The sequence below is a fragment of the Heterodontus francisci genome, chromosome 6, assembly GCF_036365525.1.
Source record: "Heterodontus francisci isolate sHetFra1 chromosome 6, sHetFra1.hap1, whole genome shotgun sequence".
NCBI lineage: Eukaryota > Metazoa > Chordata > Chondrichthyes > Heterodontiformes > Heterodontidae > Heterodontus > Heterodontus francisci.
The window spans coordinates 28708916-28736126 of NC_090376.1; the positions used below are offsets into that span (position 1 = coordinate 28708916).

Below are 27211 nucleotides of genomic sequence, written 5' to 3' on the forward strand. Positions count from 1 at the left end.
GGTGCGGAGAGAGGGGGAAGGCGCGGAGAGAGAGAGAGAGAGACATGGGGGAAGAGAGAAACACGATGAGGGGAGAGGGGTGCAGGGAAGGGAGAGAGAGAGAGACAGACAGACACAGGGGCAAACGTAATGGGGGTGAGAGAGAGAGTGACAGAGACAGGGGAAGAGAGAGAGAGAGACACCCAAACCCACAGACTACTTGTGCAAGCAAAAGCAATGCCAGGTAGCTCACTAAATCAGTGTTCAACATAATGACAAGAAAGTAAGTTAATAAATTAATCTTCTCATTTAAAGCTTATTCACAAAAATGAACATTTTTGCTATGATTATTAGTAAAATATATTTCTAATGCCTTCAGCCTTACGAAATTTGCTCACCAGCCCCTTATGTAGGACAAAATCTGTAATGTGGCCCCTAACACGAAAAGGTTGGACACCTTTGATTATAGAGGATATATGTATGAGATGGACAGTTACAGTGATTCAAAGGGTTGAGAGAGGTTCTGCGGTCAGGTATATTGAAAACCCTTTGCACAGTCATGACTGAGACTGGAATGGCACATTGTCTTCGAGTGCCAGAGTGATGGGTCGAAAAACTTCTCAAGATGGGAGGGAGATCAGCCAAAAGTAATGATCCATGTTGGGACAAACGACATAGATATAAGTTAGAGGAAGCTTAAGGAATTAGGTACTCAACTGAATAACAAGATCACAGAGATTACAATCTCTGGAATATTTTCTGTTTCAGACACTGTATAGGTTAAGGAGGGAAAGGTTATGAAAGTCAACGTTTAGCTGAGGGCATAAGGGGAAGATTTAAATTAACATGGCGGGGGTGGGGAAAATCTCAGTTTGAGATGAGGGGGAAACGCTGTTAACATGCTGAAGGATTCAGATAAACACAAAACATATGATTTCCTTGAAAGTGCATGTGCAGTTCGGTAAAGTCATAAAAGTCTTTTCGCAGATGGTTGTTGAAGCATGAAATACTTTAGCATAAGTTGTGGTTGAGGCAAAGACCATTGTATCATTTGAAGGAAAACTGAATAAATATTCCAAGCAGATGCAAGTTTAGGTGTACTCAGTTGAGCACTGGAAAGAGTTTTGGACTGCCACAGACCTGATCTCCTTTGTGTTGTAAGCAGTCATGAGTCTAAGATTCCAAAGGATTATGTTAGGGTAAATACTGATTGTTTCCAGAGTTTCCACTGATCAGCAAGATTGTAACAAAAAGGACACAAAGTCAAGATAACAACAAAAGGAATTCAAGGGCAAGTTAGAAAACATTTTTTACACACTGAAGGAAGTTACAATGTGGAATTCTCTGGCACAAGTAGTTGCTGAAGTAGATTCTTTCAAAAAAGTAATGACATAATTACTTGAAAGAGAGAAATATTACAGGATCCATGGAGCAAATCAGCTGCAGACTAGGTGGCCTTGTGGGCCACATGATGTTTCTCTATTGTACAGTTCTGGGATTCATAGTGCCATTTACAGCATAGAAGGATTTGGCCCATCGAGTCCATGCCGGTTCTTTGCAGAGCAATCCAGTCAGTCCCACTTTCCCGCTTGATCATCGTAGCCCTGTAAGTTTATTTCCTTCAAGCGCCCGTGCAATTTCCTTTTGAAATCATCGATTGTCTCTGCTTCCACCACCCTCGTGGGCAGTGAGTGACAGATCATTACCACTCGCTGCATAAAAAAGTTCTTCCTCACATTCCCTCCCGCATCTCTTGTCCAAAACCTTCAATCTGTGTCCCCTAGTCCTTGTACCATCATTCATAACAAGGTTGATGAGTTAACGGCACAAATCATCGTGAATGAATATGATTTGGCAGCCATTACGGAGACATGGTTACAGGTTGGTCACGACTGGGAGTTAAATATCCAGGGGTACCAGACTATTCGGAAGGACAGACAGGAAGGTAAGGGAGGTGGTGTAGCTCTGATATTCAAGGACGACATCAGGGATGCTGAGAGATGATATAGGTTCTATGGAGAATGAGGTTGAATCCATTTGGGTGGAAATTAGAAACTCTAAGAAGAAAAAGTCATTGATAGGCGTAGTCTATAGGCCACCAAATAATATCACATTGGGGCGGGCAATAAACAAAGAAATAACTAATGCCTGTAAAAATGGTACGGCAATTATCATGGGGGATTTTAATCTACATGTAGATTGGTCGAACCAGCTCAGTCAGGGTAGCCTTGAGGAGGAATTTGTTGAGTGTATCTGTGATAGTTTTCTTGAACAGTATGTAATGGAACCAACGAGGGAGCAAGCTATCCTAGATCGAGTCCTATGTAATGAGACAGGAATAATTAATGACCTCATAGTTAGGGATCCTCTTGGAAGCAGTGATCACAGTATGGTTGAATTTAGAATACAGATGGAGAGTGTGAAGATAAAATCCAATACCAGGGTCCTGCACTTGAACAAGGGGGACTACAATAGAATGAGGGAGGACTTGGCTAAAGTAGACTGGAAACAAAGATTTTATGGTGGGACAGTTGACAAGCAGTGGAGGACTTTCAAAGCAATTTTTCAAAGTGCTCAGCAAAAGTATATTCCAGTGAAAGGGAAGGACTGGAAGAAAAGGGGTAATCTGCCATCGGTGTCTAAGGAAATAAGGGGGGCTATCAAATTGAAAGAGAAGGCATACAAAGTGGCCAAAAACAGCATGAAACTAGAAGATTGGGAAAACTTTAAAGGTCAACAGAAAGCCACAAAAAGAGCTATAAAGAAAAGTAAGATAGAACATGAGAAAAAACTAGCACAGAATATAAAGACAGATAGCAAAAGTTTCTATAAATATATAAAACGAAAAAGAGTGGCTAAAGTAAACGCTGGTCCTTTAGAGGATGAGAAGGGGAATTTAGTTATGGGATATGATGAAATGGCCGAGGGATTGAACAGGTATTTTGTATCGGTCTTCACAGTGGAGGACATTAATAACATGCCAGTAATTGACAAAGAGACGAACGTAGGTGAGGGCCTGGAAACAATCATTATTATGGAAGAGGTAGTGTTGGGCAAGCTAATGGAGCTAAGGATTGATAAGTCTCCTGGCCCTGACGGAATGCATCCCAGGGTACTAAAAGAGATGGCGGGAGAAATAGCAGGTGCACTGGCGGTAATTTTCCAAAATTCGCTGGACTCTGGGGTAGTCCCAGCAGATTTTAAACAGTGGCGTCACATCTGGTGTTTTCCAAAGGGAGGTAGACAAAAGATGGGGAATTATAGACCGGTTAGCTTAACCTCTAGTGGGGAAGATGCTTGAGTCTATTATCAAGGAAGAAATAGCAGGGCGTCTCGATAGAAATTGTCCCGTTGGGCAGACGCAGCATGGGTTCATGAAGGGCAGGTCATGCTTGACAAATCTTTTGAAATTCTATGATGACATTACGAGCAAGGTGGACAATGGGGACCCAGTGTAAGTGGTGTACCTAGATTTCCAAAAGGCCTTCGACAAGGTGCCGCACAAGAGGCTGCTGCATAAGATAAGGATGCATGGCGTTAGGGGTAAAGTATTAGCATCTATAGAGGATTGGTTGACTAATAGGAAGCAGAGAGTGGGGATAAATGAGTGCTATTCTGGTTGGCAATCAGTCACTAGTGGTGTGCCTCAGGGATCGGTGTTGGGACTGCAATTATTTACAATTTATATAGATGATTTGGAGTTGGGGACCACGTGTAGGGTGTCAAAGTTTGCAGATGACACTAAGATGAGTGGCAGGGCAAAGTGTGCAGATGACTGTGAAACTTTGCAGAGGAACATAGATACATTGAGTGGGCGAAGGTCTGGCAGATGGAATACAATGTTAATAAATGTGAAGTCATTCATTTTGGTAGGAGTAACAGTAAAAAGGATTATTACTTGAATGGTAAAAAGTTGCAGCATGCTGCTATGCAGAGGGACCTGGGTGTCCTTGTGCATGAATCGCAGAAGGTTGGTCTGCAGGTACAGCAAGTAATTAGGAAGGCAAATGGAATTTTGTCCTTCATTGCTAAAGGGATTGAGTTTAAAAGCAGAGAGGTTATGTTGCAGCTGTATAAGGTACTGGTGAGGCTGCACCTGGAGTACTGTATGCAGTTTTGGTCTCCTTACTTGAGAAAGGATGTACTGGCACCGGAGAGGGTGCAGAGGAGGTTCACTAGGTTGATTCCGGAGTTGAGGGGGTTGGCTTATGAGGAGAGACTGAGTAGATTGGGATTATATTCATTGGAATTCAGAAGAATGAGGGGGGATCTTATAGAAACATATAAAATTATGAAGGGAATAGATAAGATACAAGTAGAGAGGATGTTTCCACTGGCAGGTGAAGCTAGGACAAGAGGGCATAGCCTCAAGATTAGAGGGAGCAGATTTAGGACTGAATTAAGAAGGAACTTCTTCACCCAGAGGGTTGTTAATCTATGGAATTCCTTGCCCAGTGAAGTAGTTGACGCTTCTTCAGTAAACGTTTTAAAGCTAAGGTAGATATCTTCTTGAACAATAAAGGAATTAAGGGATACGGTGAGAGCGCAGGTAAGTGGATCTGAGTCCACGAAAAGATCAGCCATGATCTTATTGAATGGCGGAGCAGGCTCGAGGGGCCGGACGGCCTACTCCTGCTCCTAGTTCTTATGATCTTATGATCTTAATGGGAACAGTTTTTCTTTGTCTAATTAATCTAAACTGGTCATAATCTTGTACACCGATATCAAATCTCCTATGCTCCCAGGGAGAACAACCCCAGCTTTTCCAACCTAACCTTGCAACTAAAATCCCCCATCCCTGGAACTATTCTGGTAAATCTCCTCTGCACCTGCTCAAGGACCCTCACATCCTTCCGAAAGTGTGGTGACCAGAACTGAATGCAATACTCTAATTGAGGTCCAACCAGAGCTTTATAAGTTCTATGACATGAAAGGACTGAAATATTTTTTGCCACCTGGCTTCGGCACACCCTGCTGACGACTGATTTCTGTGGAGCAACAGAATGTGCTAGGAGCAAAGATTGAACACAAAGACAGCATGTTTCATTGCCAAGTCAAAGAACAGTTGCAATGGAAGTTACCAAATAGAAACATTTAAAAGAAACTTTTCCTCTAATGTAGGAAAAAAGTTTGTGCGAGTTCGCACACATTTGAGGGATGGGTTATATAAATAGCTAAGGATAAGTCAATGTAAAGCTCATATCCCTTTTACAAGTCATGGCAATTCACTGAAATTTAATTAACAATTACTGCACAATACAGACAAGGAATCAACAGCAAGATCACTTTTCAGAGAAATCAGATGAATCTTTAATGAAATGAAATATATAAAGTTTGGGGGCACTGAAACATGTACCTACAGTAAACTAGTGAAGTCCTCAGCTAGTCTTTAAGATATGGGACAGAATGGTCATCTTACAATTGTCACTATACATTTTTGATTCTCCTCTGCAGAACACAGTCAAAAGTGTTGTGACAAATAGTGCATATGTAATGTATTTTAATGTAATTATAATGAGCTGGGTTTATATATATATACACACACACACACACACACACACACACACACACACACACACACACACACAATTTCCTTTTCCAGGAAAATTCAGTGAAAAAAATATGCTAAGTGGACTTCATTTTGTATGAGCCAACATTTTCCAATAATTTTTACCTGTTATGTTCACTTCTTTCATCAAGTTTTAATCCAACCCATTCCCTCTTGAGGTACTGGGTGGCCAGTTTCTGCAGAGCCTAAAATCAATAAAAATAATTTGAGATTAAAACTATGTTTACAGTTTTAAAGTGTTTATATTTAACAGTTTCAGGTAATTTACCAAAAACAACATAATTCAGTCAAGAACAATGAGTTCATAAATAAATCTTTGAATATAAAACTTGCATGAAATGGAATGCCACAACAAAATACTGTGCAGCATATTTGAACTGGTAAAAATAAATTGTAGATTGGAAAGCAGAATATTACTCAGGTGAATTGCTTTCAAATTCATATTCTTCTCCTCGCACCCACCCCCCACCTAATGTCAGTGGGCTGGATTTTATTCCGGCGAAGTGGGGGGGAGAACCCGCCTTGGCCCTCCGTTAGACCCTCATTGCAATTTAATGGTGGGCACCAATTAACTGTCCTCTGTCCCTTTAATGGACAAGCTCCTGCCTCCAAGAGCTGCAGAGTTTCCAGTGGGGCCCGATATTTTGCTGGGGCCCCGGGCACAGACAGGCCTGAATGAAGGAAGGCCACGTGCAGTAATAAGCTTTTGTACACTGAGAGCGTGCACGTGAGTGTGAGTTTTAAGCACTTTTCACAAAACCTGAAAATTCTTTATATGTTAAGTACCTCAAAATAATTAGCAGAATGTACATGTATATGCAGTATAAAATAACATAAAATGAACAAAAATATGTACACACTTTTCAAAGTCTAATCCACTGTGATTATATGAGGACGACAATTTGAAAGGAAACTTGAAATCTTAAATGAGAAAATGTAAAAAATTCCATAAAGACCGAAATAGATAAAATGCTGGAGAACCTTATACACATAGAAACATAGAAAATAGGAGCAGGAGTAGGCCATTCAGCTCTTCGAACCTGCTCCGCCATTCATTATGATCATGGCTGATCATCCAACTCAGTAACCTGTTCCTGCTTTTGCCCCATACCCTTTGATCCCTTTAAACCCAAGAACTAGATCTAACTCCTTCTTGAAAACATACAATGTCTTGGCCTCAACTGCTTTCTGTGGTAGCGAATTCCACAGGTTCACCACTCACTGGGTGAAGAAATTTCTCTTCATCTCAGTCCTGAATGGTTTACCCCGTATTCTCTCCCACCATCGGGAACATCCTTCCTGTATCTACCCTGTCAAGTCCTGTTAGAATTTTATAGGTTTCTATGAGATCCCCTTCACACTTCTGAACTCCAGCGAATATAATCCTAACCGACTCAATCTCTCCTCATGCGTCAGTCCCCCCCATCCCAGGAATCAGTCTGGTAGACCTTTGCTGCACTCTCTCTATAGCAAGAACATCCTTCCTCAGATAAGGAGGCCAAAACTGCACACAATATTCCAAGTGTGGCCTCACCAAGGCCCTGCATAATTGCAGCAAGACATCCCTGCTCCTGTACTCGAATCCTCCTGCTATGAAGACCGACATACCAGGTGCCTTTTTACCGCCTGTTGCCACTGCATGCTTACCTTCAGCGACTGGTGTATGAGAACACCCAGGTCTCGCTGCATATTCCCCTCTCTCAGTTTATAGCCGTTCAGACAATAATCTGCCTTCCTGCTTTTGCTACCAAAGTGGATAACCTCACATTTATCCACATTATACTGCATCTGCCATGCATTTGCCCACATATTCAACTTGTCCAAATCAACCTGAAGCCTCTCTGCATCCTCCTCACAACTCCCCCTCCCACCCAGTTTTGTTTCATCTGCAAGTCTGGAGATATTACATTTCGTTCCCTCATTAATATATATTGTGAATAGCTGGGGTCCTAGTACCGATCCCTGCAGTACCCCACTAGTCACAGCCTGCCATTCAGAAAAAGACCTATTTACCCCAACTCTTTGTTTCCTATCTGCCAACCAATTTTCTATCCTTTGCAATACACTACCTCCAATCCCATGCGCTTTAATTTTACACGCTAATCTCTTATGTGGGACTTTGTCAAAAGCCTTTCGAGAGTCCAAATAAACCACATCCACTGGCTCCCCCTCATCAACTCTACTAGTTACATCCTCTACATATTCCATACCCACACAATACATCTCAACCATTTTACAACAACACTGCTGGGAATAAAGTAGTCAGGTGAACAATCCAAAAAACAACTCCAAGATAAAGCAAGACATTCTGCTTCAGAGCAGAATCTTTGTTGTGCTCTGATTGAAATGTTTGTGCTGTAACAGCCTTCATGATTCAGCAGGTCGTATGTATTTCCAGTCCCATTATGTTGGCCAGGTATCTTGTTTGAGAGATCATTGAGCCCTCTACCACAACAACTGCATCCAGTACATCATTGAGACACAAAAAAATGAACTTTTGGTCAAACAGAAATATTTTCTTCCCAAAAATATAAATGACAAATTGTCACGTTGTTGATGCCCAGTATATAGCAAGTCCAACAAGAGAGGGCACAAAATGAAGATGGGCCGGTGGAAGGGGTGGCAGTGGGAGAGCATTTTGGAGGTAGTGATCATAATTCAGTCAGTTTTAACATAATTATGGAAAAGGACAGAGATAGAACAGGAGTTAAAGTTCTCAACTGGGGCAAGGCCAATTTTACTAAACCGAGGAATGATTTAGTGAAAGTGGACTGGAAACAGCTTCTTGAAGGTAAATCAGTGTCAGAACAGTGGGAGGCATTCAAAAGGGGAGATTCAAGGGGTTCAGGGTAAACATGTTCCAACAAAGAAAAAGGGTGAGGCGGCCAAATCTAGAGCCCCATGGATGTCAAGGAGCCTCTAGGGTAAGATAAGGCAGAAAAGGAAAGCCTGTGTCCGACACTGTGAACTCAATACTACAGATAGCCAAGAGAAGTATTGACAGTGAAGGGGGGAAATCAAAAATGAAATTCGGAAAGCAAAGAGAAGGCATGAAAGAATATTGGCAAGTAAAATCAAGGTGAACCCAAAGATATTTTATCAATACATTAAGAGTAAGAGGATAACTAAGGAGAGAGTAGGGCCCACAAAAGACCAAAAAGGTAACCTATGTGTAGGGGTGGAAGATATCGGTATGGTTCTTCATAAATACTTTGCGTCTGTCTTCACAAAAGAGGGGGACAATGCAGATATTGTAGATAAGGAGGAAGAGTGTGAAGCATTGGATGTGATAACATAGGGAGAGGGGAAGTATTAATGGGATTAGCATCCTTGAAAGTTGATAAACCACCAGGGCCAGATGAAATGTATCCTAGGCTGTTAAAAGAAGCAAGAGAGGAAATAGCAGAGGGTCTGATCATCATTTTCCAGTCCTCACTGGATACAGGTGTGGTGCCGGAGGATTGGACAATTGCTAACATTGTACCTCTGTTTAAAAAGGGAGCAAATAATTACAGGCCAGTCTAACCTCAGCAGTGGGCAAATTATTGGAATCTATTCTGAGAGACAGGATAAACTGCACAGGTTAATCAAGGATCGGCATGAATTTGTTCAGAGATCTTGTTTGACCAACTTGATTGAATTTTTTGAAGTAGTAATAAGGCAGATAGATAGATGAGGATAGTGCAGTTAATGTAATCTGCATGGATTTTAGCAAGGCTTTTGGCAAGGTCCCACATGGCAGACTGGTTATAAAAAAAAAATCCCATGGGGTCCAGGGAAATGCAGCAAGGTGCATACAAAATTGGTTCAATGGCAGGAAACAAAGGATAATTGTTGACGGCTGTTTTAGCGACTGGAGGGCCGTTTCCAGTGGCATTCCGCAGGGTTCCCTGCTTTTTGTAGTGTATGTTAACGATTTGGACGTAAATGTAGGGGGCATGATCAAGAAGTTTGCAGATGACACAAAGATTGGCCGTGTGGTAGATAGCGAGGAGGATTAGCTGTAGGCTGCAGGAAGATATTGATGGTCTGGTCAGATGGGCAGAAAAGTGGCAAATGGAATTCAACTTGGCGAGTGTGAGTGATGCATTTGGTGAGGTCAAACAAGGCAAAGGAATACACGATTAATGGGAAAATACTGAGAAGTGCAGAGGAAGTAAGGGACCTTGGAGTGAATGTCCACAGATCCCAAAAAGTAGCAGGACAGGTCAATAAGGTGCTTAAGAAGGCAAACGGAATCCTTTCCTTTATTAGCCAAGGTATAGAATACAAGAGAAGGGAGGTTATGCTGGAACTGTGTAACTCATTGGTTAGGCCACAACTTGAGTACTGTGTGCAGTTCTGGTCACCTCATTACAGAAAGGATGTAATTGCACTAGAGAGGGTACAGAGGAGCTTTACGAGGATGTTGCCAGGACTGGAAAAATGCAGCATTGAGGAAAAATTGGATAGGCTGGGGTTGTTCTCCTTGGAACAGAGAGGGCTGAGGGGAGATCTGATTGAAATGTACAAAATTTTGAGGGGCCTGGATAGAGTGGAGGTGAAGAGTCTATTTACCTTAGCTGAGGGGTCAGTGACGAGCGGGCATAGATCTAAAGTGATTGGTAGAGGGGAGATGAGGAAAAACCTTTTACACCCAGAGGTTGGTGATGGTCTGGAACTCACTGCCTGAAAGGGTAGTTGAGGCAGAGACCCGCAACTCATTCAAAAGGAGTCTGGATATGCACCTCAAGTGCTGTAAGCTGCAGGGTTATGGACCAAATGTTGGAAGGTGGGGTTAGAATAGATGGATTGTTTTTCGGCCAGCAAAGACACGATGGGCCAAGTGGTCTCTTTCTGTGCCTTAAACCTATGATTTCTTTGATTTCTATGATCCTGAGATCAGATGAAACCTGCAGGAAATGATCTTTCTTTGTCATTAGTGCAAGACACGGAGGTTTTCACACATCAGCAACTGAGAACTGAAGTGTAAAGGATACAACTCAACACTCAAGTATAGCCAGTTTAATTTGACAAAATTTGAAATGCACAGGTTACCATTCAAAATGTGTCTCACTTTTTAAACCATAAATGAGATGCCAATTAAATGAAGTTTTCTTCCTTCTGCAAGAAGCTATAGCATAAAATCTGGATAACTGATTCATAAAAATTTACAGAACAAAAGGAGCTCTTTGGCCCACTGCATTTGTATTCATATATTTTTGTTTGACAAAGGTATTAAGGGGCAAAGGCAGGCATATGGCATTCATATTGCAAATCAGCCATGGAGGAACAGGCTTGAGGGGTTAACTGGCCTACTCTTATTCCTATGTTAGCTTTCTGAAAAAGGTGCCAATTAGTCGCATTTCTGGCACTTTTTCCATAACCATTTCATTTTCAAATATTTATCCACTTCACATTCAAAAGCCTTTTGTATTCTGCTTCCACCACTGTTTCTGGTAGGGCATTCCAAGTCCTAACAATACTCAGCATAAAAAAACTCCTTTCGTTCTTTTGGTGATGATCTTAAATTTATACTCTCCAGTCACTGACTTACTAATCAATTGTTTCTTCCTACTTAAATTATCAAAACTTTCTCAATTTTGAACACTTCTATTAATTCTCCTCTGAACAATCTTTATTGCAATGAACACTGCCCCAGTTTCTCTAGTCACTTCTCATAACCAGAGCCACTCATTCCATGCATTACTTTGCGAATCTCTTTCTTATCTACTCACTCCATGGCTTTACATCCTTATGTACGGTCCCCAACACGGGACATAACAGTTGAACTGTGGCTTAATTAATGCTTTTGCACCCTACAGCCCTATATCCAAAACCTATGTTCCATTTTTCTTTACAGTTTTATCAACTTGTCGTACGAAACATAGGAAATGGTGTCGCGTGCAAGATTGTTTAGCTACTGGATGTAAAACTTAATTTGTGACCGTTGTGCCACTTTTTACAGTACTACTAGTTAAAAAAAATCTCTTCAGCTTGTACAATATTTCAAGAAACAACTCTTACTTAAATTGTTTGTGATTTAGTGATTAAATACCCCTCTGCTCAGCGTCAGTATGTTGATCCATGCCACTTACCTATGATTTTGAACTCACCTTATTTCAGCAAGTCAGTTAAAAATTATCTAGCATTGGGTGTTCACGTGCACAATACAAAAATAACCTCAATTTTTAAAAATAAAGCTTTGCTTTCCCAAGTTTTTTTTCTTTATATACTTCTCCTGCACACTAACCGTTTTACTCTTGCTAATCTACCAAGCAGGCCTAAATAACAGTTCTTTTTTGCATTGGTGGGGGGGGGGGGGGTGGGGGGGGTAGGGAGGGGTTGCTACAAAACATTCCAAATTTTGTCCATGGTTTGAAGTCTTTTAAAAACTAATGCACTTCCAAAAATCAGCTTGTAAAATTAAAACAATTTAAACATTATTTCCAACAACAACTTGTATTTATATAGCACCTTTAACATATTGAAATGTCGCAAGGTGTTTCACAAGAGTGTTAAAAAGGAAAAATTTGACAATGAACCACATATGGCAATATTAGGTCAGGTGGTCAAAAGCTTGGTCAAAGATGCAGGAGCGTCTTAAAAGAGGAAAGAGAAATAAGAGGGGTCACCGCATTATCGGAAGGATGTGGAAGCTTTGGAAAGGGTGCAGAGGAGATTTACTAGGATGTTGCCTGGTATGGAGGGAAGGTCTTACGAGGAAAGGCTGAGGGACTTGGGGTTGTTTTCGTTAGAGAGAAGGAGGAGGAGAGGTGACTTAATAGAGACATACAAGATAATCAGAGGGTTAGATAGGGTGGATAGTGAGAGTCTTTTTCCTCGGATGATGATGGCAAACACGAGGGGACATAGCTTTAAGTTGAGGGGTGAAAGATATAGGACAGATGTCAGAGGTAGTTTCTTTACGCAGAGAGTAGTAGGGGCGTGGAACGCCCTGCCTGCAACAGTAGTAGACTCGCCAACTTTAAGGGCATTTAAGTGGTCATTGGATAGACATATGGATGAAAATGAAATAGTGTAGGTCAGATGGTTTCACAGGTCGGCGCAACATCGAGGGCCGAAGGGCCTGTACTGCGCTGTAATGTTCTAATTCTAAAAAATAGATCCTTGGGGGACACCAGAGGTGATGGTGTGGGACAGGAAGAGAAGCTATTGCAAGTAATGCTCTGGCTACAATTAGATAGATAAGCATGGAACCAGGCAAAAGCAGTTCCCTCCCAGTGGCACTTGAGAAAGATTGTGTAGTAAAATGTGTCAAAGGCTGCAGGCAAGTTGAGAAGGATGAGGAGGGATAGTTTACCTTTGTCACAGTCATACAGGATATCATTTTGCGACTTTGACTAAGCAATGTTGGTACTGTGGCAAGGATGGAAATCTGAATGGAGGGACTCAAACATGAAGCTCTGGGAAACATGGACATGGTTTTGGATGGCGAAAATACATCAAGGACTTTGGAGAGGAAAGGGAGGTTGGAGACAGGGCAGTAGTTTGCAAGGACAGTGGTGTCAAGGTTTTTTTTTTGGAGAAGTGATGAAGGCAGATTTAAAGGAGAGAAGGACAATACCTGAAGAGAGAGAACCGTTAATTATATCAGCTAACATAGAAATCAAGAAGGGAGGTTGGGTGGTTGGCAGTTTAATGGGTCAAGGGAGCAACAGTTGGATCTCATGGGCAAGATGAATGCAGAGAGGGTATGAGGAGAGATATTAGAGAAAGTAAAGATGCAATTTCAGGGCTAGGACAGGGAGGAACTTTAGAGGAAGTTTGGCCCAGTGGACTAGTGGAAGGGAAGGAAACAGCAGAAACAACTTATCAGATGGTCTCAATCATAGCGACAAAGAAGTCCATGAGCTCCTTGCACTTATTGTTGGAGGTGATGGTGGAAGAAAATGGGGAGAGGGGTTTAAGATGGTTTGCAGTGCAGAAAACAAGCCGGGGGTTACCTTTGCATTCCAGAACAGAATAGTGAGCAATTTTAGCAGCCGAGAGCAGGACCAGACAGTGCTTTATGCAATCCAGCCAGATCTGACGGTGGATGACGCAACTAGTTGTCCAACATATCTGTGTAAGTCTGCATCCTTTGGATTTAAGGCAGTGGAGATGAGAGCTGTACTGGGGGAACAGCCAGGGTGAGAGACAGAAATGATTTTATTGAGGACTAGGGCATCAAAGGTGGAAATGAGGATGCAGTTGAGCAAATTAGTAGCTGCAGAAATGCCTTGGTGAATGGAGGGTCAAAGGCTGGTCAAGTTAGGATTTTGAAAGTTCCACTGTAAGTGAATTGGGGGATAGTTTTATCCAGGAGGTCATATATGGAAGTAGGGTTGGGGCATGGGTACAGTGATACAAGGAAGTGATCAGAGGTGGCCTTATCTGTGGTTAAACGATGGGAGTAGCAAGGCCACACGAGATTGCAAGATGAATGCGTGTTAGGAGTTTACACAGAGGAGAAAGTAAGGGAGGGCCAGGGGGAAGGGAACAAAAAGGAGAGACAGCATGATGGATTGAAATGGATATTGAAACCACCAAGGATGAGAACTGATTTGGTGCAGAGGCTGAGGGTAGAAAGCAGTGAAAATATTTCGGTAAGAAAATATTTATTATACTTGGTAAAGAACGAGGATTTTAAGTGAGAGATGGGACAGGTGGAACAAGGCGAGATGCTCAAAGGAAGAGAAAGTGTCAGAGTAGGGGTCAGGCCAAGGTGTGATTGCCTAAGACTAACACTACCACACGATCTTGTCAGGGCAGGTATTGGAAGGTTTAACCAGGTAGGGAGGCTCCACTTAGGGGGTAGGTGCCATCATCCCTCAGCCAGGTTTCTGTCAATGCAACGATGTCGATCCAATCATCTACAATAAGTTCATGGATGGCAAGTCTTGCTCACAAGTGAACAGACGTTCTGAAAGGAAATGCAGAGAAGGGTGGCGAGAGCTGATTCACTAGCAGAGCTCACAGGGTCAGCAGTGGGACAGGTGACAGGAAGGAGATTGGCAAGATTAGGTCCCAGTGAGTGCGCTATGCAGGAAGTTCAGAAAGAGTAGGCTGAGGAAATTCCAGCATAATATTTAATCAAAGATAATTGTACAAAATACTACTGATTTAGTGATACTGTCCTATGCTCAGAAATTCAAACCTTGCAAGAACAATGCCTCACCCATTGGCTAGGAGCTTGAGCCTGAAAACATCAACACTCATCACCATAAATTAGTGACTAAAAATAAATTTACACTGCATAATAAAACAGCATAACAAGCATTACAGCCTTGCTGTAAACAAAACCATGAGAGACACACCAGTTACATTAAAATAAAACCGAAACTGCACACATTGAAGTTCGCCTTCTTCCAATTTGAAAGTTCTACTTTAGATTCTTCCTGGCTGTGCTCTATTACTAATCTAAACCTTATTTAACAATGATCACTCTAACCCAAGTGTTCCCCCACAGACACTTGGTCCATTTGGCTCACCTCATCCCCCAGCACCAGATCCAGAAATGCTTCCTTCCTAGTTGGACCGAGAATACATTTCAGAAATTCCTCCCCCTCCTTACCCTTTACTGTATCATCATCACAATGGATATTTGGGCTATTAAAGTCCCCTAATATCACGACTCTATAGTTCCTAATTATTAGGATAACTAAATTTCTTTTGAAGTTTCAACGGTTAATATTTCTACAGCAACATGTCACCAGAAAAATTTACAGAAATCTTTTAAAGTTGATCAAAATAATCAGAGCAGACGTTTAGATTTTTTTCCAAATATCCCTGGTGTCCTGGCCAATATTTATTCCTCAATCAACACCACAAAAACAGATTATCTGGCCATTATCACATTGCTGTTTGTGGGAGTTTGCTGTGGGCAAATTGGCTGCAGCGTTTCCTACACTACAACATTGACTACACTTCAAAAAGTACTTCATTGACTGGAAAGCGCTTTGAGAAGTCTGGTGGTCATGAAAAAGTGCTATGTTAATGCACATATTTCTTTCTTTCAGTCCCCTCATCCAAGTCATTAATATAGATTGTGAATAGCTGAGGACCAAGTACTGATCCTTGTTCTTCTTTGGCCTCCTTATCTCGAGAGACAATGGGTAAGCGCCTGGAAGTGGTCAGTGGTGTGTGGAGCAGCCCCTGGAGTGGCTATAAAGGCCAATTCTAGAGTGACAGGCTCTTCCACAGGCGCTGCAGAAAAATTTGTTTGTCGGGGCTGTTACACAGTTGGCTCTCCCCTTGCGCTTCTGTCTTTTTTCCTGCCAACTGCTAAGTCTCTTTGACTCGCCACACTTTAGCCCCGCCTTTATGGCTGCCCGCCAGCTCTGGCGAACGCTGGCAACTGACTCCCATGACTTGTGATCAATGTCACAGGACTTCATGTCGTGTTTGCAGACGTCTTTAAAGCGGAGACATGAACGGCCGGTGGGTCTGATACCAGTGACGAACTCGCTGTACAATGTGTCCTTGGGGATCCTGCCATCTTCCATGCGGCTCACATGGGCAAGCCATCTCAAGCGCCGCTGACTCAGTAGTGTGTATAAGCTGGGGATGTTGGCCGCCTCGAGGACTTCTGTATTGGAGATACGGTCCTGCCACCTGATGCCAAGGATTCTCCGGACGCAGCGAAGATGGAATGACTTGAGACGTCGCTCTTGGCTGACATACGTTGTCCAGGCCTCACTGCCGTAGAGCAAGGTACTGAGGACACAGGCTTGATACACTCGGACTTTTGCGTTCTGTGTCAGTGCGCCATTTTCCCACACTCTCTTGGCCAGTCTGGACACAGCACTGGAAGCCTTTCCCATGCGCTTGTTGATTTCTGCATCTAGTGACAGGTTACTGGTGATAGTTGAGCCTAGGTAGGTGAACTCTTGAACCACTTCCAGAGCGTGGTCGCCAATATTGATGGATGGAGCATTTCTGACATCCTGCCCCATGATGTTAGTTTTCTTGAGGCTGATTGTTAGGCCAAATTCATTGCAGGCAGCCGCAAACCTGTCGATGAGACTCTGCAGGCACTCTTCAGTGTGAGATGTTAAAGCAGCATAGTCAGCAAAGAGGAATTCCCTGATGAGGACTTTCCGCACTTTGGACTTCGCTCTTAGACGGGCAAGGTTGAACAACCTGCCCCCTGATCTTATGTGGAGGAAAATTCCTTCTGCAGAGGACTTGAACGCATGTGAAAGCAACAGGGAGAAGAAAATCCCAAAAAGTGTGGGTGCGAGAACACAGCCTTGTTTCACGCCACTCAGGATAGGAAAGGGGTCTGATGAGGAGCCACCATGTTGAATTGTGCCTTTCATATTGTCATGGAATGAGGTGATGATACTTAGTAGGTTTGGTGGGCATCCAATCTTTTCTAGTAGTCTGAAGAGACCACGTCTGCTGACGAGGTCAAAGGCTTTGGTGAGATCAATGAAAGCAATGTAGAGGGGCATCTGTTGTTCGCGGCATTTCTCCTGTATCTGACGAAGGGAGAACAGCATGTCAACGGTCGATCTCTCTGCACGAAAGGCACACTGCGCCTCAGGGTAGACGCGCTCGGCCAGCTTCTGGAGCCTGTTTAGAGCGACTCGAGCAAAGACTTTCCCCACTATGCTGAGCAGGGAGATTCCACGGTAGATCCTTGTAGTATCTCACTAATTATAGTCTGCCAACCTGAAAATGTCCCATTTATTCCTAATCTGTTTTCTGCCCATTAATCAATCCTCAATCGATGTTAATATATTACTCCTAACCCCATTTTGTGCAGTAACCTCTTGTGTGGCACTTTATCAAAAATCTAACTGCGCCACATCCACTGGTTCCCCTTATTCATTTCACTAGTTATATCATGAAAAAAAACGAATATTTGTCAAACACAATTTCCCTTTCATAAATCAGTGTTGACTCTGCTTAATCATATTATGATTTCTAAGTGCCCATTCATAGATTGTCGTATTTTGCCTACTCCTAATGTTAGGCTAACTGGCCTATAATTCCCCGTTTGCTCTCTTCCTCCTTTCCTAAATAGCGTATTAAGTTTGCTACCTTCAAATCCTTGGAAATTGTTCTTGAACCTAAAAAGTTCTGAAAGATCAAAACCAATGCACCACAATTTCTGCAGCTACTTCTTTCAACACCGGAGGCCGCAGGTTGTCAGGTCCAGAGGATTTGCCACCACTTAATTTCTCCAGTACTATTTCCTTACTTATACTGATTTCTTTAAGTTCATCATTCTCATGAGACCCTTGGTTCCCCATTATTTTCAGATTTTTTGTATCTTCTATCTTGAAGACAAATAAAGTATTTGTTTAATGTCTGTCATTTCATTATCCCCCATTTTGATTCTGTCTCTGCCTCTAATGGGCCCATATTTACTTTCACTAATCTCTTCCTATTGATCTATAGAAACTTTAGCAATCTATTATGTATCTGGTTAGTCTACTCTCATTTTCTCTTTTTCTTTCCATATCAATTTCTTGATCCCCTATGCTGAATTCTAAAATCCTCGCAATCTTCAGACTTACTACAATGTTTGGCCTCTTCCTTTGATCTAATACAATCTTTAATTCCTCGTTAGCCAAGGTTGGATCATTTTCTCTGTAGGGTTTTTGTGCCTTATAGGGATGTACATTTGTTGCAACTTATGTATTAATTCTTTAAATGCTAGCCATTTCTTGTCAACAATCATATCTTTTAATGTAATTTCCCAATCTCCCCTAGCCAACTTACCCCTCAAGCCTATGTAGTTTGCTTTGCTTAGATTTAAGACCCTAGTTTTGGACTTAATTAAATCACTTTCAAACTCAATATAACATTCTATTATATGATCACTCTTCCCTAGAGGGCCTTTACTACATGGTTATTAAGTAACGCATTCTCATTGCACAATACCAGATCCAAAATAGTCTGTTCCCTCATTGGTTCCTCAATTTAGAAAACTAACTTGTATACATTCCATGGACTCGTCCCCCATGATTTCTGTATTACTCTTATTACAAACACCTCTAATTTCATGGTTTATATACACTGCGCTACACTACAATTACTGTTGTTAGGCACCTATAAACAACTCCCACCACAGTTTTCTGCCCCTTGCTGTTTCTTGGCTTCACCCCAATTTGATTCTATTTCATGATTTCTGAGCTAAGATTCTTTCTACTGTCTTTATCCCACCTTTTATTATCAGGGCTACACTTCCTCCTTTTCCATCTTGACTATCTCTAATAAAAGTTAAGTATCCTGGAATATTTAGTTCCAAACCTTGCTTATTTTGCAACCACGTCTCATAATGGCAATTATGTCAAACCTATTAATTTTTTTCTGCGCTATTGATTCATCTACTTTGTTGTGAATATTTCACACATTCAGATATAGTGTCTTTAACTCTGACTTTTTCTAATTTTTCCTGGCGTCACCTTAAACACTAATGCCCTATATTACCTTGATTATTCTCGCTGTCCTTTTCTGATCCACTCTACTTATTTTTACCCAATACACTGCACTATGCTAGAGCTGTAGCATTTCCCTTGTTGCTTTTGAATTTACCCTTTCCTGAATCCTTCCACACCTGCCCGACACAGCTTTATTAGCTTAAAGCCCTGTCTATGGAGCAAAAAAGTGGAGCACTACACAATACCCAAGAACCTGCTACACTTCATTCAGCCTACAAATTCTGTTATATATCCTGATGTTTATGTCTGAACTATTGAAATAACAGCAATAATACGAGCAGAGAAATATTTGATCCAGTCTGACATTGAGGATCAGTTGATATCTTATGTTCCTAATTTCTTCTAAGGCCCATGACACAATAAACAGTTATGCTAGCCTAATAATTTAAAGTCTAATTAATCCAGTAACTTAACACTGGACATGTTTTTGTTTCTGCTGTGTATACTGTTGTCCTTTGCAGCTGTAAATTCACGCAGAATTTTTCTAATGGCCCTGGGATGCATCCTGCTTCCTTCCAGCTGGTTTAATTTGCAGCACAAGCAATCATTCACCAATATCTGCCACATTCTTATGATGAGGGACTAAGGGTCAGGGCTTTTATAAAACAAAGGCTCGTGTTTCCACACCCACATGGAATGTTAACCTGGGAAAACCATTTAAAAACATTTCCTAGTAATGAGGTGACTGGGGAGAGAAACAGGAAAGGAATGAAACGCTTTCACTGGTTGTAATCCTAATACATGACAATATCCTCCTTTTTGTGAAATCAGCCAAAAATAAAATATTTAAAAGTACATAGAAGTTGACTGACATACACCTTAAGCCGTTCAAACAAGTTCCCAGGTTATGTTTTAACTGGGGATAGAATTTTTTTTAACCGATTACTAGTCAGTTAGGTTTATGTAAAATATTTTAACATACTTGCAGTTAGAGAGCACCTTTAATATAGCAAACTATCTCAGTGTTTCACAGGAACATAATCAGACAAAAATTGAAACTGAGCCAAAGGAGGAGACATTAGGACAGATGACCAACAGCTCAGTCAGAAAGTTAGAGTCTTAAAGGAGGAAGACAGGCTGAGAAGCAGAGATTTCAGGGAGAAAATTCCAGAGCTTCGGGCTTAGAGGGCTGAAGGCATGGCTGCTAATGGTGGGATGTTGGACTGGGAGATGAACTAAAGGCCAGATTTGGAGGAACGCAGACTTCTTGGAGGATTGTAAGGCCGTAGGGAGGCTAGACAGATCGGGAAGCGTGAGGCCATGAAGAGATAAAGAAAGACAGACCTACATCTATAGTGCTCCTTTCATGACTTCACAGCCAATGAAGTAATTCTGGAGTATAGTCACTGTTGGAATGTAGGAAACACGACCGCCAATTTGCGGACAGCAAGCTCCCACAAATAGTCATGCAATAATGACCAGATAATCTGTTTTTTTGATGTTGATTGAGGGATAAATATTGGCTAAGACACTGGGAATAACTCCCCTGTTACTCTTGGAAATAGTGTCCACCTGAGGGGGCAAATGGGGCCTTGACTTCAGTTTTCATCCGAAAAATTTGAACAGGAGAATGAAAAATTTAAAAATCAGTGTCCAGGGACTGGGAGCCAATACATGTCGCTGAGCACAGAGTTGATGGGTAAATGAGACTTACGGTGAGGTAGGATATAGATAGCAGACTTTTGGATGAGCTAAAGTTGAAGGAGGGCGAAAAATGGGAGGTCAGCCAGAAGAACACTGGAAATAGTCAAGTCTGGAGGTGACAAAAGAATGGATGAGTCTGCAGCAGCGGATGGGCTACGGCAATACAAGTGATATTAGAGGTGGAAGTAGGCAGTCTTTGTGACAGAGAGAATATGGAGTCAAAAGCTCAATGCAGCAACAAATAGGGCGCTGAGGTTGTGAAAAGTCTGATTTGGCCTGACACAGTGGTCAGGGTGGGGGATGAAATTGGTAGCTAGGGAATGGAGTTTGTGTTGTGGACCAAAGACAAGAGCTTCAGTCTCCTCAATACGTAACTGGAGAAAATTTCAGTTCATCCAGGACTGGATCTCAGTCAAGCAGTCTGACAACACAAGAGGCAGTGGCGAGGTAGAAAAGGGAGTCATCAGTGCATCCTTTGCTCCTCCAACTCTTTCCTTCTATCATTCTGTTCACTGCAGCATTGGTGGTATACATAGCTTTCAGCTACTTCTGCCCTTCTCGCTGGAATTCCATCCCTTAACCAATACACCTCTCTATTTTCCCCCCACCTTTAAAAACATATTCTAAACCCACCTCTTCAACACAGCTTTCAGCTATTTCTAAATTTCCCAGCATTGTTTGGCATCTGTTGCTTAATTAATTTACACTTTCACCTATGAACTGGCTGGAGCTTTTGCTATAGATATATAACTGCAAGTTATTGTACAAAGTCAATAAATGCAGAAACTACAGAAAAATTGAATTAGAAAGACAATGGGCTGAATTTTAAATCACACGCGGCGGCGGCGCACTTTCAATTCGGCGGCCTTCCGACACAGAAGTGCTGCTGAGGAGCCCCCGCAATATTACGCGCGGGGGCTCATTTAAATAGAGGGGGCGGAGCGGCCACCCCAATGACGTGTAGGGGGCTGCCGCCCCCGATGATGCGTAGGGGACAGCCGCCGCGTCCCCGGCAACGCTGCCCAGCACCACCACGCAGGTGCCATTTTTAAAGGGCTTTAAGCCTTCAGAATTAATTTTAATTTTAACAGGTACATTATTGTTAATAAAAAATTTTGAATTACGATATGGAGGCCCTTCCCCAACCTCCCCCAATGGTCATTTAAAGTGACGCTTATTGCCAAAAAAAAAAAAACTTTATTCCCTTCCCTAACTTTCCCCCCAACCTTCTAACATTTGGCCTCTAATCCCTTCCCACCATTCACACAACCAATTACATTTGTTTTCCCCGCTTCCCTACATGGAAAATTTTATTCCTCCCCCCTCCCCACCAGGTTCTCACCTTGGAACTCCGTATGGAGCTCCAAAGGCGCACGAAGCACGAATGGCAGCTGTAAAATTGTCATGGGACGGCTGCTGCCGGCAGGTAAGTTTATTTGCATCTCTTTAGTGTTAATTTTTATATGCTGATGAAGGGCCCGCCGCAAGGCGGCAGGAGGGCCGCACCGAAGTCCCCCGCCACCGATAATATGCAGCAGGCCCTTCTCGATGTCGCGGGTCAAGGCGGTCTTCTCCCTCGCAGAAATTTACTGGCTCCCGCACCGCAACCTGCAGCATCGAGGGGCTGGTAAAATTCAACCCAATGTCTGCAAAAAATGCTACGCCTGGTACTCGGCAGACAAATTTGACAATCTTCTGAACCCTGAGGCTTGGGGACCACTGTTGGAAATGTATAACTTACATTAAAGATTTCATTACTCTTCAATAAACTGGTCTGAATTTTATTTTAAATACTTTGGTCCTAACTCAATATAGCACTCGTGTTAAAACCGTACAGGGAAGTCAAGCAAGGCGACACTGTAACTCATTTAGATAGTTTGATGAAAGCAGTAAATGGCATTCTTCTTATTCCTTTTCCAGCTCCTATTTAATATTCATGAGAAAAATTCACAAAGGCCAACTTTAAAACTTATTGCAGCAGAGAAAAATGTTGCCGTGTGGCATGCTGAAGCGGAAATTTGTTTCTGAAAGCATTCAGACACTATGCAAACATTAACAGAATCATAGATTTTCTAATATTAAATCAAGTTATTCATTATATACAAGGGCTGCTGTGAAAACAGATAATGTTACACAAAGGCTAAGTTCATTAGTTCTGGACAGGTGGCCATTCCAATGCTAAATGTGACACTGGGTATTGGCATCTAAAGCCCGCCCACAATAGCACTAAAGACGATTATGCAAATACTGAGCTTCCCACAATTTTCCCAGGAACAGGAGAAGTGCTCCATGTGGAAGAACTGATTGTTCCTCAGTCATGTAGAAAAACCAACCCAAAGAGAGGCTTTGTTGAGGATGCTTTGCTACCCTACTGGCCGACTGCTGTCTCATGACTATTAAGGTCATTTTCATCAGAGGGATAAATAACAAAGTAAACAAAAAAAAAAGTCCTATTTATATTGGTGACTTTGCAGCAGCATAAATCTTGCCCAATTTTCCCAAGTCCTTTGTGTAAATGTTTCTGAAAACTATCGATACAAAAGCAGTATCGTAAAAGATTCTAATCGCACAAATCACATTATGCTTTTTTTAAAAATAAAAGCATACTGCTAACATTTACTGATGGCCTCATTGACTGATGCTGCAGCATCAGTGAAATGAGCTTAAAATTATTCAAACTTCTACCAACACTTTAAGGTGCCAGTATAAAACAGAGTTACCCATTTTTTCCTTTGTATGATCACTCTTTTGGAGAAATCTGCAGATTTAAAATCTTGAAATACCCTCTCCATCACCAAGATCTGCAACTTTCACCTTTGTAACATCTGTGGCACAGCGGTGCAGCGGTTAGCACCACAGCCTCACAGCTCCAGCGACCCGGGTTCAATTCTGGGTACTGCCTGTGCGGAGTTTGCAAGTTCTCCCTGTGACTGCGTGGGTTTGCGTGGGTTTCCGCTGGGTGCTCCGATTTCCTCCCACAGCCAAAGACTTGCAGGTTGATGGGTAAATTGGCCATTGCAAATTGCCCCTAGTGTCGGTAGGTGGTAGGGGAATTGTGGGGATGTGGTAGGGAATATGGGATTAATGTAGGATTAGTATAAATGGGTGGTTGATGGTCGTCACAGACTTGGCGGGCCGAAGGGCCTGTTTCAGTGCTGTATCTCTCTATGACTATCTCCTATCTCGACCCCTGTCTCAGCTCATTTGCTGTTGATACCTTTATCCATGTCTTTGTTAACTTTGGACTTAATTATTTCAACACTCTCCTGGCTAGCCTCTGACCTCGCACCCTCCATAAACTTGAGCTCATCTAAACTCTGCTGCTCATATCCTAACTCGCCCCAAGACCCTAAGCTAACTGACCTCCACTGGCTGCAGCAACATTTCGATTTCAAAATTCTCATCTTGATTTTCAAATTGTTCTATAGCCTCGTCTCTTCCTATATTATAACCTCCTCCAAATCTACAACCCTGGAATTTATCTATGCTCTGTCAATTCTGGCCTCTTGACCATCCCCAATTCTAATTGCTTCAACATCAGCAGCCGTGTCTTCAGATTCCTCAGCCCAAGCACTGGAATTCCCTCCTTATACCTTGACATCTATCTACCTCACTATGCTTGTTCAAGACTGCTTAAAACCTATCCACTTATTTATTTTTATTTAGAGATACAGCACTGAAACAAGCCCTTCGGCCCGAGTCTGTGCCGACCATCAACCACCCATTTATACTAATCCCTCACTAATCCCATATTCCTACCACATCCCCACCTTCCCAATATTCCCCTGCAACCTACCTACACTAGGGGCAATTTATAATGGCCAATTTACCTATCAACCTACAAGTCTTTGGCTGTGGGAGGAAACCGGAGCACCCGGCGAAAACCCACACGGTCACAGGGAGAACTTGCAAACTCCGCACAGGCAGTACCCAAAATTGAACCCGGGTCGTTGGAGCTGTGAGGCTGCTAACCACTGCGCCACCCACGCTTTTGGTTATCTATCCTAATATGTAGTTTGGTGCCAGATTCGGTTTGCTAATTGAAGCATCTTGGAGCATTTTATTCTTAAAGTCACTATACAAATGCAAGTTTTTGTAACGTAGGCAGCCAAATCATTTCACAGAATAGTTCTTCAATACAGTTGGCTATGCAATCAATACAGAGGCGTACACGTGACAGTAGGAAAGATTCTCGAAAGCTGTCGCCACCCCTCAAATTGTTCCTCGGCATGTGTCAGTGTATTCAGTGGGAAACTGGTAACTATTATTTCATGCTGCATATCAGACTCATCAGATTAATTCCAGTTGTGGGTAAAAGAAGAATGTAGGACAAGGTGAACTTTGGGTGTTACACCCAAGAAATAACAATGATTGAAAAAAAATACATAAAACAGGACTGTATGTGTGCTAAACAGCAAGTCGCATGATATAGACAGACATAAGCAAACACACGGCCAATGGATCGGGTCAAAGCTCTGCTTGCCTGCTACACAGGGCTGACAACTCGGATTGGGGATATTTGAGGAGGTTTTATCACATCACATCAGATGGAAACCAAGCACCATTTGCAAATGCTATTGCATTTACCTAATAAAGGCTGAGTCTCTGTTGTTGAGTATCTTTGCTCGAGGTTTTGCGCGGCCCTTGTGCAAGAAGTCGGAAGGACCAGGAAGCCACCCATAAGCATATACGAAACCGAAGGCAGGAAAGAGGGGATAACAAAGTTGGGGAAGCAGAGAACTAGGAACTAATAAATTATTGAAACTGCACATAACAGGTAGCAATACTGATATCAGGCAGCTTCCGCTCATAACCAACAGTAACACATAACTCACTGATAATCTGCATGCAATTGTTATGTAATTAGTCATAGTGTCGAAGAAACTGTAGTAAATAATCAGACTTGGCACGGGGAGTACTCGCAACCGACTTTTATTAACTTGTGCACAAGGAGAACAAACACAGTAGAGCTCACATTGAGACTCAGTGCGAAGTTCTGAAGAATTTCAGTAAAACAATGGCAATTATACTATTCTGCAACCAATAATCTTACAACAATAGTTCAATCCTTAATTTGCATTCTAAAGCACCAATAATATTACAATTCAGTTTTTGTTCTAAACGAATAAGATACAGTAATTTTCAATTCTTCGTTTACATATCTATCTCACCATTGGCCTTGCAGCTGGTACAGCGCAATAACAGAAAGAGATATTATGCTTCAACAACACTCTTCTTATCTCATCACCCAGACATGACACATTCCTAAGGAAGAGTTAGTGTGAGAAATATACTGACCAAGCAAACTCACACCCCTTGTCCGAGGGTGGCTCTCCTCAGGTTCCACAATAGGTGCAATGCCCTTAAATCATTTCTGTCACTAGAAGTTTAGTTTAGTTTAGAGATACAGCACTGAAACAGGCCCTTCGGCCCACCGAGTCTGTGCCGACCATCAACCACCCATTTTATACTAATCCTACACTAATCCCATATTCCTACCACATCCCCACCTGTCCCTATATTTCCCTACCACCTACCTGTACTAGGGGCAATTTATAATGGCCAATTAACCTATCAACCTGCAAGTCTTTGGCATGTGGGAGGAAACCGGAGCACCCGGAGGAAACCCACGCAGACACAGGGAGAACTTGCAAACTCCACACAGGCAGTACCCAGAATTGAACCCGGGTCGCTGGAGCTGTGAGGCTGCGGTGCTAACCACTGCGCCACTGTGCCGCCCAGTAATCCTTTAATTGACTGAACTTCACCTAAACGACAACCAGAATCCCCATGCACTGCACAAGGTGTGGTTAAGCTCCTCAGCTGATGCCACTTTTATTAGGCCCAGTCTCTCCCCCATCCCAATGGACTCTGGCTTAGACTAAGGTTCTGCATGAAGATGACAACTCTGAACTGGATCAGTCAGAGCTAATATGTACTTGATCATCACACGAGAAAATGAACCAGCAAAGACCTGACATGAGCCAAACTGCGAGATCGCACAAAGCGCAGTGGGCTTGATGTTTGGGCAGTCATCATGGAGCACATTGTCCTAAATCCTACATTCCTAAAACACTCTCTGGGCACTGACTCAATAAATGTAAGCTTTCATAGGATGGTAGGAATTACAGAACAGGAAGCAGCCATTCAGCCCATTCTCACCTTCAACCTTCCAGAACTCCACAGCTCTGCTATCTATATCGAATCCCATTCATCCATCACTTATGCCCGCAGACCTATTTTGGTTCCTGGTACACCTGCACCCCAATTTTAAAATGTTCACCCTAGAGTTCAAACTGCTTCATGGCCTTGCTCCTCTTTTATTTCTGTAACCTTCTGCAGAATTGTAACGGAGAACTTGTGTGGAGGGTTTGGTAAGGTAAGGTTTTCCTTTTTTTTTTAAATCTCTGTTGTTAATTTAGTGCAGAGGGGATGGAAGCTAGGGCAGTTGCATGCTCCTCTTGCAGGATGTGGGAGGTGAGGGTCACCACTGTTGTCCCTGCTGACTTCACCTGTGAGAAGTGCACCCAACTCCAGCTCCTCGCAGACCGCGTTAGGGAATTGGAGCTGGATGAACTTCGGA

At 42.4% G+C, this 27211-nt stretch overlaps 1 protein-coding gene across 3 annotated transcripts in view; it reads right to left on the reverse strand.

The window, feature by feature from the left end:
- Positions 1-27211, reverse strand: part of LOC137371212 (F-BAR and double SH3 domains protein 2-like) — a 262204-nt gene that overhangs the window by 172663 nt on the left and 62330 nt on the right. For all 3 annotated transcript variants that reach the window (XM_068033385.1, XM_068033386.1, XM_068033388.1), the window contains exon 4: positions 5654-5733. In XM_068033385.1, coding sequence (XP_067889486.1) covers positions 5654-5733 — 80 coding nt within the window. The remainder of the gene's footprint in view (positions 1-5653; positions 5734-27211) is intronic.